At 39.6% G+C, this 11,758-nt stretch overlaps 1 protein-coding gene across 1 annotated transcript in view; it reads right to left on the bottom strand.

Annotated features, from left to right (window-relative positions):
• Nucleotides 1-10,814, bottom strand: part of LOC107676662 (ectopic P granules protein 5 homolog) — a 25,089-nt gene extending 14,275 nt beyond the window's left edge. Inside the window, exons 1-22 of the mRNA XM_016471281.1 lie at nt 10,704-10,814; nt 9,518-9,635; nt 8,530-9,399; nt 7,547-7,790; nt 7,009-7,139; nt 6,514-6,621; nt 6,290-6,363; nt 5,963-6,074; nt 5,376-5,490; nt 4,865-5,015; nt 4,510-4,671; nt 4,091-4,248; nt 3,452-3,606; nt 3,192-3,332; nt 2,565-2,726; nt 2,237-2,359; nt 1,665-1,930; nt 1,375-1,515; nt 1,036-1,177; nt 622-819; nt 407-517; nt 195-317 (exon numbers count right to left, since the gene is read on the bottom strand). Coding sequence (XP_016326767.1) covers nt 195-317; nt 407-517; nt 622-819; nt 1,036-1,177; nt 1,375-1,515; nt 1,665-1,930; nt 2,237-2,359; nt 2,565-2,726; nt 3,192-3,332; nt 3,452-3,606; nt 4,091-4,248; nt 4,510-4,671; nt 4,865-5,015; nt 5,376-5,490; nt 5,963-6,074; nt 6,290-6,363; nt 6,514-6,621; nt 7,009-7,139; nt 7,547-7,790; nt 8,530-9,399; nt 9,518-9,571 — 3,741 coding nt within the window. The 5' untranslated portion in view covers nt 9,572-9,635; nt 10,704-10,814. The remainder of the gene's footprint in view (nt 1-194; nt 318-406; nt 518-621; nt 820-1,035; nt 1,178-1,374; nt 1,516-1,664; nt 1,931-2,236; nt 2,360-2,564; nt 2,727-3,191; nt 3,333-3,451; nt 3,607-4,090; nt 4,249-4,509; nt 4,672-4,864; nt 5,016-5,375; nt 5,491-5,962; nt 6,075-6,289; nt 6,364-6,513; nt 6,622-7,008; nt 7,140-7,546; nt 7,791-8,529; nt 9,400-9,517; nt 9,636-10,703) is intronic.
• Nucleotides 10,815-11,758: the final 944 nt, after the last annotated feature.

The raw sequence follows: 11,758 nt of genomic DNA, 5'->3' as shown, positions 1-11,758 counted from the left end.
TGGGGGGGTTGTGAGGACTGGAATTGAGAACCGCTGCTATAAAGAAACATCCACAAAGTGAAAAATCTAAACAATCATAAAACAATTTTAACATTCTCTGATAATTTCAGGAGCGCTCAAAACGTTCTCTTTGATGTGAATGCACATGGTAATTGTACTGGAGAGGAGAAGGTACGAGCAGAATGAAAGTGTACTTTCAGAGCCTGATCTGGTGTGTAAGCAGGGTTCGAGAGGAGCTCATGCTCCACACAGCGTCGCAGCTGAGAGTCTTCCTCGAACATTGTCTCCATGTTGAGGACCAACCAAGCAAACCACACCTTAAAACAAAATAAAAACACAGAGAGGGAAATGATGACTAAAAGTAATCAGATCTAGATGTGCTGTATAAGCAATAACCTGTACATACCTCTCCTGTGAGAGAATTGCCCTCAATGAAGGATGGAGTAACATTTCCTGCCACTATCCAGCCCATGAGAGATGAGAGCAAACCTCTGTCTCCATGGTAACCTAATGCGCTCTAAAAGGCAAATCCAAAAACACATACAAAACCATTTCTAAGTATTTTGCTTTAAGCCATTTGTTAAAAGAAGGCTGTTGAAACATCAACCAAGAGAAAAAAACCTTATGTTGTTGGTAGATAAGTTTCTGGAGACATTCCTCTTGTTGGTGAAGAAATGCAGCGCGGCACAGGTGGTCCAGAAGGTAGAGAACAGCTTTGTCTCGATGCCAGAGGTTCTGTTCTGTCAAAACCTGAAGCCAGAACTCAAGAACAGCCACTGCGCCAACACGTCCGGGCCTGGAGCTCTCCAGAATATGAGCCTGAAGGACAATAAGATCTTCCCATGATTTTAAAAACCTACACGTTCAGGTTTTAGTTGAAAGGTTTTGTATTTAAAATTTAATTCATTTATTTTAATTTATACAAACGTTTGGAGCGAGTACGATTTGTACATTTTTTAATAATTGAGTTGGATCGTATAATGAATAAGTGCCCAGTATATACGGAAAGTCCTTTAACATATTTCAAAATCCCACCTGGATCACACTGTTTAGGAGTTTGATGTTCTCACATGTAGAGGTACCAATTAGATGCTGGGCCACCTTCTGTGTGACCTGCTGTGTCACACCCTGAGTCCCACTATCCAGCTGCAAGAAGAGCTGCATACAGCTCAGAAACCTGATTAACATTTGGAGAAATGCATTAGTACTGCTTACATACCTACAGCAATAAATTAATTCATTTATTAATAAATTAAGCAATAAATAAATTAATTCATTTTTATGCTGTAAATAAAAAAAACACATTCCAAGGATGATGTAATGTCTAACAGAAAAGGATAAATATATGACAATATAAACATAAATGATCTTAACTGTTCATTCTTGAGCAGGTAGTACTGGCAGTGGTAGACCAGAGGAAGAATGTTTTCCAGTATGTGCACTACAGCTTTGAGATGACGGGACTGAACCAGAGTCTTCAGCAGAGATATTCCGTCACTGCAGAACTTCTCCAAACTGTCAAATGCAAAACACTGAAAATGAATTCATGTTACTAGATTTGGATTTTCATCCTGCCTGGAACATTACTGTTGATGAATCAGTCAGTCTATGGTCACTACACTTCATCTATTAGAATGATAAGAGTCGCAATATTCTTTCCAAACCTGTGCCCAATGGTGGTCATGTCAATAGCCAGAAAACAGCCAATGGGGATGCCCGCTTTGACTGCTTTGAACACTGGGTGCATGGTGGGAGAGTCTGTGATCTCAGGCACACTGGGGGCGCTGGAGGAGGGAAGAGGGCACCAGGCATCTTGAGGACTTATTTCATTGGCATGGAGCTTTAGCCTCAGAACCAGGTCCCAGGCCCACTGGTTAAAGGAGGATTCTGGAGTCTGGCCGAGCCGCACCACGTTAGCCAGGTAAGACACCTGCAGAAAGTTATCATGCAGAAAATATGAGCTGATAACAGTACAAATGGCACTAGGAAGAACATGTTTATTCTTTGAGGAAACTTGTTAACTATTAACTATTACAAGTGGCAGATTAAACTTTTGGCTATTATTTCTGCTGATGAATGGAGGTGAACCATTGCAAACTAGACCTTTTACACAGATTAATATGGTCTGTATTAACTTTATTCTGCATTACCCCACCCCCACACAATAACAAAGCCATATCAATGCTGATGACAATCAATGTTAATTAAGAGCCTTATTTCAGTATGTGAAATGTACCTGTTTGATGCCTTCTGAGAAGATGCCACCATATGGTTTGTCTGTGAGATATTTTTGATATGACTCAATCACCAAAAGTGCGACTTCACTTTGCAAAGATGCTGGTAGAATGAGACAACCATTCTGTTGGTGAGAGAGAAAGTTATACTTCTTATTGTGAATATATACAACACTTAAAAAAGCTAAATTAATGGTCAGATTAACCACATGAGGAATTAGTTTGTATCAGGCCTATCATCGACTCATCAGGGAATATCAAGATTTAGCACAAAAGTACACTTTCCATGGAAGCAGCGCTTGTCTTTCCATATTCATGACTGAGACTCACAGGCTGAAATCCCCAGTTAAGGCCTTCTAGTATGATGCAGGCTAATCTGTTCTCCACAGCAGTGAGACTGAAGTTCAACAGCCAATCTCGGATCAACCCCACCTCAGCTTGAGCTGGCGTCCACAAGTGCACGGGCAACTCCTTGAACAGGTACAGTGACACCTGGAGAGATAATTATAATTAGGGCAAGTAATAGAATGTATCAGTATTTGCTGATCATTCAAAGACATTTTTGTGGCAGATAAGTAAACCATTGAACAGACAATACAAAAAGTGGCTTTAGACACCAATATATTGTTTGTTTTATTTCCCTATCATTGAACAGAAGCCTATCACTGGCCTATAGCTCACAGAAATATCACCTACAATTCAATCTACATCTCGTGACATGACTGCCACAATTTTAACAAGATTGAGTAGTCCAAATTTTAAAAATGTATCCCAAGACTGCATTCCGTTCTGCTTCTACAACATCTGTTCTGAATGCAAATTTAGTGTCGCTTGCTCAACTGTTGTTCTTTATCATTCTCTGATCATCCAGTTACTACAGAGATCAAGTGATCAAGTGTGACTCTTAAAACAGTTCTTATGTCGTTGGTGGACTGACAGATGCTGTACTTCACTCACCATGCCCACTTTCTCTATGGTCTCTCTCAGTCTCTCCAACAGCACAGTGATGATGTGAGGGTGGGCAGTCACTATAGCTGCAAGCAACTCCCGCCCAACTTTAGAAAAGATCTCACGGGTGGTGATACTAACATAGGCCACCTTACAGGAAAGAGTAATCAAACATTTATTGCATTTAAAACATCTGGATGATGTTATGCTTAGATGATGGATTCATCATAAAGGTCTTCAGTAAAAGTTCAGAAAAAAAGTAAAATCACCTCGTATATCTCTAGCACTATCTTCCTGACAAATTCAGGGTCTACGTCGGTACGTCTGGGCTGTGCCATGTGCGCAAACGTTGTCAAGAGGCAGATTCCATCTGAGCTGTTTATCTCTGACAGCCAGTGCTGAAACTTCTCCTGATGGCTTGGTTCTGGACATAAATAAACACACAGTAAACCAGTGGTCCTCAACCAGGAGACTGAGACCCACTAGGGGGCCTCAGCACACTTCCAAAGGGGGTCTCAAGATGACTTAAAATAATTTAAAATAAGCTAAAAGAGCTACAAATCAAGACGTAAGCTGCCATATTTTCATTTATTCAAATAACAACTACTATGTTTTATGTAAAACCATGGTCATGGTCTTAGAAAAACTGTAAATCACAAATGACTTGAAAAGCCAATGTAAATTCATTGGTAAAAAAAGTCTAAACACTGAAGAACATTGTTATTGAAGCGGAATTTAAGTATTTATAATTGTTTTACTTAAAGTGAGCAGCTTTATCAATACAGCAAATTTAGCACAAATATCTTAGATGGGTCTTCATATATTGTCTTTGACAATGGAAGGCCTTAAACACTGCTCTAAACTACTCTTTTTGTGTTCACCAGCATCAGATGTGCTTGGTGTCTCACCTCTGAGCCCCTGAATACAGTCCTCAGCACTCAGGCTACAGCTTAGCTTCTCCAGACCGTCCATCTCTGCACACTGCATAATGTAGAAGATCTTCCACAGCATGGAGCTGGATAACGTGCCATAGGGCATCTCAGACATAAACAGCCATATGCCCAGTCTGTCAACCAATAAAGGGTTAGTTAAATAGGCACGGCTTCAGAAAGAGATGTGCATAGTAAAGTATTGCTTTAGTTGAAATCTTTTATTGACAGCAAACTTAGAGAGAAGACAGAAAATAATTTAGTGAGAGAGAGGGGGAATGGGTTCAGGGCACAATGCAGGCCAGATGTGAACCTATTTCTCCCATATAAGCACCAAAGCTTGATGTCTGCAGCGTGTGCACTAATAGTTAGGCCCCAGCTCTGGAATTACTCTATACCTCTTGGCCTTGAGCACATGCAGCACTGCTCTCAGGAAGAGATGGTCAAACTCCACCTGCAGCTTCTCCATTGAAAACGACTGTTCCTGCATTGTGGTCCTGCTCACACCTGTCAGGCTGATGTACTGTGCCCAGTGGTCACTAACATAACAGAGCGTCATCCTAGAATAAGGAGAAAAAAAAACAACAACTTAAAGGTCTACTCTGTAAAAAAATATGTGATATCAGTATCTAGTTATGAAAGCCTACGGAATAGTTTCTATAATGCAAAAAAATATACACAATAATATCTGTAATTTATCAGGACATTTTATAGTATGAAAAAGGCTTAATTAAATGAATAAAGCTTACAAACCGAATCATGTAACCAATTCTCTTCACAAATTGGCGATAACGTGCTCTGTTGTAAGTCTGCAAGCCGACAGCAAGCAGTTCGACCAGTGAAGAAGCAAATGCAAATATCTTCATCATCTTTTGACTGGTGGTGGCTTGAGGCTGATAGTCGCCTATTGGCAAGAGTGACATTTAACAGTTCAACTAATCAGAAGTGGTATAAAATGTCAACTTTAACATACGAATAACTGTTCTAAGGATTTCTAAGTCTTAAGGGAAATGCATGCCATAAGCTTTTTTTCCATTTCGGATCCCCATTCACTTTCATTATATAGACAGAAATGGCCGGTACATATTTCAATATTTCCTCATTTGTGTTCTATGGGAAAAGTCACATGAGGGTGAGAAAATAATGACAAAATTAGCCTTTCTTGGTGAACTTATCTACTGACCAGTAAATAAGGAGAGCCAGACATACATCAAAAATTACATGGCTGTCTCCACTCAGTTATGTGGCATGACAACAGTCTCACCTTCAGAGCAGATACCCAGTAAGTGTTTGAAGAGCTCATCAAAGGGAAACTGAGAGAACAGAGAAACCAGATCATCCTCAGACAGCAGCATCCAGCTTGTTTCTGGGTCTTCATCCTGAGAAAGATCACAAGAGTGTTACAGTAGGCATCACATGGGAGTATGGTGTACAGTCATAACAACCACAACAAAGGCTTTGTTGGTGGTTACATAAGAGACACAAAATAGTGACACTTTTGGTCTGCTGACAGAAGTCAAAATTTAATCCTAAGAGATATCAATGGCTCAAAACAGCAGGCTGTGAAGTCTAATCAGAAGTTAACACAATAATATATATATATATATATATATATATATATATATATATTTATACTTGAAAATCTGCTTTGCACGGATCATATATTTATATATTGATTCCTGACAACAATATATGCAGTGAGGTCTGAAGCCATTAGCAAAAAATAAAAGTCTTCTGTTTTTCATTTTCATAATTTAATAAGAATTAGCATAACTATTTGAGTTCAGTCAATCTCTTATAAAGCATTGACAGGGGCTGAGCAGAGATGTCAGTTTCACGATGGACCCTTACCTCCTCTCCACCCTCATCCACTAGCGTCCAGTTACCAGATGCAGGTCCTGGAAGACTGTTGTTGCCCTTCACGTCACTGGGCGTCATGTGTCCCAGGAAGTCTGCACGATGCCTGCATGTCAAACACTCCATATTCAATGAAACGGACAACGCAAAGCTAAAATGTCTTCATCTCCAGTTCATGCTTTTTGTTATAACTGTTTTAAATCAAAGTAATAGCTTTTTGAGTCAGACTCAATGGTGATGATATAAACAATAATAGAGATCATATTAAAGGACAAAATTCAACGGATCATGAGGTCAATTTCCAATAAAGCTAATCGTTACCTCGCTGGAGACATGAGGATAGCCAGGGCCTGCATGAAATGATACACTCCAGATGGGTTATCCAATACTTTGATCTATGGAAGCAAAGTAGGTTCAATGACTATTATAAGACAAGCAGATATTTGAGATTTTTTAAAACATATATTTTTACATTTTCCTGTTAACATTTACTACGTCACTGTTTCAGCTCATGTGAGTCACATATCACGGCTCTGCTTCAGTACCTGTAGGAATGGCACAGCCCATTTCCCCACACCTGCCGGGCAGCAGAGCAGGTGGTTTAGGATGAACAGATGATCTCCTGTAGAACCGACCTGATGCAGCACAGATGCCTGGATGGTGAAAAGCAGATCTTTTAAACTAGCTCCTTTTAAATCTGGAGTAATGTAAGGGTATTCATACTGCAAGCTTAGAATAAAATATTTACAAGCAATTTATAGCTACTAATATTTTATATAAACTAAATATTACAAATACACTATTGTTCAAAGGTCCAATTTTTTATGTTTTTGAAAGTCTCTCTTATGCTTACCATATTTTTTTTGTTTATTTGATCAAAAATACAGTAGAAACAGTACTATTGTGAAATATTATTATTATTTAAAATAGCTGTTTTGCATTTTTATATACAGTATTAAATAATTAATTAATATTTATGATCTCATGTTATCTCAGCATTGCAATTTTTCAGTTCATCAGCTGGTTATTGGGGTCTTTACCAGCCTCTGAAGCCATAGATGGATGTCAGCCTGAAACTGAGAATCATCTAGGACCCGTCGGGTGAAGATGAACAGCACACTGATGCTCTCCTTCAGCGGTTGCAAAGAGGAGGGTTGAGACTTTGGACTCACTGAGAAGTTCAACATAAAACAAACCACACAAAAATCAATAGACAGCATGACATTCAAAATCACAGACAGAATTACTTTCGGCAGTAATCCTACCCTTTTTCAATGATGAGTATGACCAGACAAAACAAAAGTGATATATTTGTCAGTTTTGGTCCAGTCTTTGGATAAAAGTGTCTACTGAATACACACAAACATAGATTTAATATGCCTCAAAATTATTTATTAATTTAATTAGCCTTAAAATGAAAATTTTTACCTTTGTCAGAGATTGATGTTTTATCAGACCAAACAACCAGTGTAATATATGAAAGTATTTCTGAAAGTCATTGTACTCATTAGCAAACAGTGTAAACTAACCAATTGTTTGTGTTTCATGTACAGTCTAGACTTATCAGTGTGAACTTGCCTGTGCTTGTATCTTGCACAGCCACACTCTTGGTGGTGGGGTTACTGCTGAGCAAGCGGTAGAGATAAGACTCCACTTGCAGACGGGACAGGATGGAGGTGTATGAGTGCAGGGCCACTGTCTGATGGAGAATTTCTGCTTTTGCAGAAAACAGATGCTTCAGCTCAGCTAATGCAGCTTCGTTCAGTGTCACCTCCTGGTAGCAGTGGTAGCCAAACACCTTGGTCTGATCCGCACATACACCCTGTAAAGCAAACAGGTGTGTTTGTGATGAATTACATAGACCAATGCAATGTATTTTTATGCTACAGGCATGGTGTGACTTAAACAAACAGCTGGGTTTACAGTTTTGACACGGACATACTATAAAACTTTATTAGACTGGTGATCACACTACTACAACAACATTCAACATTTAGCTGATCAGGGTTGTGTCATTCACCAATTCCTGAATTTGTTTTGAATGGGACTTGACTCTAGTTGAATTCAAATAAATTCATATTCAAAGATATTCATATTGCTTTAACTACTGAAGAAAGGCTTTTTTTTTTTTTAGAGAATTAAAAGACTGTCTTGACATTTCACAGTTTAAAGGCTTTAATAGAACTATATTTAGACAGAAAGATAGACAGATAGAGACAGACAGATACACCGACAGACACAGACAGACCAATAGACAGAATGACAAAAAGATAGACAGGTTGTCTTGACATTTTAAAGTTTATAGGATTTAATAGAACAATATTTAGATAGAACGACCGACAGACAGACAGACAGACAGACAGATAGACAGATAGATAGATAGATAGATTTGACATTTTAATAGAAAAATAGAGTAGAAATAGAACAATAGATGATAGAAAGACAGACAGATAGAAAAAAAGAGCAACAGACAGATAAAAGGCACAGCAGATAGTCAAATAGATAAAAAGAACAATAGACAGACAGAAAGATGGATAGACAGATACGTTGGTATAACTCACCTGTAATGAAAGCCTTTCATCCTTGAAGCTCCACAGGCGATTCTGCACGTTTTTGCAGTCCGAATTGGCAGCCTGCAGTTCAGTCTGGGCCTGCGTCAGCTGCTTACGGCACCTCCAGTAGCTCAGCAGCAGCTCGTACAGCTCATGTCCTTCTTGGTGGGCCAGACTCTGGAACTCTGCTTCAAGAATCTCCACATTTTCCAACCAGGAACCGGGTTCCCATGTACGTAGCTGCTCGCTAGTGAAGGGCTTCACAGACTGGCAGGTCCTGGGCAGCTCTGGGTAAAGCCTCTCCCTGGGTCTCTCCACGTCAGCGACCTCCACAGGGACCAAGCTGGGCAGGGAGGATTCCTGGTTAGCCAGAGGAAGAACAGCTGGAGCTACTTGTCCCTCAGAGGCCACTGGCATAAAGGAAGCATCTAACAGTCCATAGGTGATAGAATACGAGCCCTCCGAAAGCTGAGGCTCAGAGCAGGAAGATGGGATAGCTGGATATATAGAAGGGACACTAAATGGCTCAAGTTTAGCACTAAGCGTTTTGGGATCGCTTTGCTGGGATTCAACGGGTGCTGAAGTTTGTTCCACCCGAGGTGCCATGTCTTGTAATGGCGTTTTATGCTCTTTCTCTTCATTGCAAGATGGTTTCTTCGCTATTTCAGTCGTGTTTGACAAGAGCTCTTGGTCCTTTTCAGCTTTGTCATTATGGTCTAGTGAGGTCTGAGTGGCGGGTGGTTTCAGATCAGGGGCTGGAGGCACATGAGAAAGGCTGAGGGGGACATCAGTGAACTCTGAAGCTGATGCTGACTCATTAACTTCTCTAGAAGGTCCCGAGGGCTGTCTAACACTCTCTGACTGTATCTCCTTTTTGACCTGTTAATGAAGCATAACTATTTTTAGGACTATGAGAAATTTGCATCTTTAACAAAAACAAGATCTAAAGTGTCAAAATTGAAAGTGTAGTAAGACAAGTATATGGGTGTGTTTTCACCTGTGGCTTCCCATTGGATTTGGACTTTGACTTTTTGGGTCTCACAGCCTCCATCTCCACACAGGTATCCACATTATTGTTATAAAATTACTCCATTCCTCTAGACCCACACAGAACCCTGCAGCACACAAGTAATGAAGCTTTAAATGAGAGAAGTCTCAGTTACCTTTCAATTTCATATGGAAAGAAAATGCAATGAAAGGGAAAGGTGACTGAGACTATCATTACTAAACATTCAGCAACATCCCTTTTTGTGTTTCACTTAAGAAAGAATGACATATGCTTTAGTAACAACTTTCTATAGCACTACAATCATAGATAGATAGATACAGTGGTGTGAAAAAGTGTTGGCCCCCTTCCTGATTTCTTATTTTTTTGCATGTTTGTCACACTTTAATGTTTCAGATCATCAAACAAATTTAAATATTAGTCAAAGATAACACAAGTAAACACAACATGCAGTTTTTAAATGAAGGTTTTTATTATTAAGGGAAAACAAAATCCAAAACTACATGGCCCTGTGTGAAGAAGTGTTTGCCCCCCTGTTAAAACTGTGGTTTATCTCACTTGTGTTATCTTTTACTAATATTTAAATTTGTTTGATGATCTGAAACATTAAAGTGACAAACATGCAAAAAAATAAGAAATCAGGAAGGGGGCCAACACTTTTTCACACCACTGTAGGTAGATAGATAGATAGATAGATAGATCTTTCACTCAAGAAATAAAGTCACATGGGTTTATAACATGAGCACGAGTAAATTATGAGATAAAACAATAACATTTATATGGAACTAATAGCGTTTAAGGCGAAAATAGAATAGAAAACGAAACCACAAATGTAAAAAAACGCAGCAGAAATTCTAGAGGTAGGAGATTCCACCATCCATATCAGACAGCATGTAAAGCCAACTGACAGCAACAAAACATTGAAGAGCCCGATCAGTAGTTCATATCCAGCTGTTTCAACTCTCTTTCTATTCTTAACAGTGGATTAATTAGTTGCTATTTCCACGAAGAAAGCTGTTATTTCTAGTCAAAGGTAAACCGACATAGACGGCTACATCATAGGACTGCAGGGAGGAGCGGATCAACCCACATAACCCCTGCTAACATTGGTGATTCGCTCTCCCAGCAAAATCATCTCAGAATCATCCCGTGTGAAAGGAAGATTAGTATAACTCACCTAAGTGATATTAGTCTTTTAAACAGCAGCTGTCAGTCAGTCATAAAGCTTTGGCGGAGCTGTCAGCTCTTCAGGGTTTGTTTTGTTCCTGGACGCTATCGCAATACAGATCACGTGTCCCTCCAATAGGTCCCTCCACCCTCCAATGGCGAGCAGGAAGGGACAAAACGCGAAGACATTATGAGGCACTGTCAAATTTGATACATCTTAGTGCTACTCGTAGATGTCTTTTTATAGTTTTTAATAGTAGATGACTAGTTATAGTTACTGAAAAAAGGCGTTTAAAAACGGCATATTCTGACAACTTCTTGATTATTTTGGAGGCAACAATTTTTTGTGGTTTAATAAAATGTTATATTAATTAGACGCGTCCTGGGAAAATGGCACGTATGGTCACCCTAATTAATAATAATACCATGCTTGCTTGCAAGGGACAGATAAATTGATGCGTGTATATATTTGATTTGATTTATTCTTCTGGAGTAAGTAAATATAATGCAGGACTATAAGTGGAGGAATTAAAGGAAAGACAGGAGACATTATCTAGTGATGGTCTATAGCAGGGGTGTCCAAACACGGTCCTGGAGGGCCGCTGTCCTGCAGAGTTTAGTTCCAACTCGCCTCAGCACACCTGCTCCTGCAGGTGTTTCTAGAATGCCTAGTATGGCCTTGATTGGTTGGTTCAGGTGTGTTTGATTAGGGTTGGAGCTAAACTCTGCAGGACAGTAGCCCTCCAGGATCAGGATTGGACACCCCTGGTCTATAGTATATGGAGGCAGTAGAGCAGTGGTTCTCAAACCTCTCAACGAAGTACCCCCAGCACTGCACATTTTGTATGTCTCCCTATATCTGACACACCCACTTCAGGTCTTGCAGTCTCCACTAATGAGCTGATGAGTTGAATCAGGTGTGATAGATGAGGGAGACATACAAAATGTGCAGGGCTGGGGGTACTCCAGGACAGGTTTGAGAACCACTGCAGTAGAGAGTTGAGTCTTGCACATCTTCAGGTGATAAGTAAAAAAAAAAAAAAAAAAAAAAAACCCTCAAAACCC

This window comes from Sinocyclocheilus anshuiensis, unplaced genomic scaffold (assembly GCF_001515605.1).
Source record: "Sinocyclocheilus anshuiensis isolate Anshui unplaced genomic scaffold, SAMN03320099.WGS_v1.1 scaffold344, whole genome shotgun sequence".
Classification (NCBI taxonomy): Eukaryota; Metazoa; Chordata; class Actinopteri; order Cypriniformes; family Cyprinidae; genus Sinocyclocheilus; species Sinocyclocheilus anshuiensis.
Note: the sequence above shows the minus strand (reverse complement) of the source record. Positions and strands in the feature narration are given on the sequence as shown.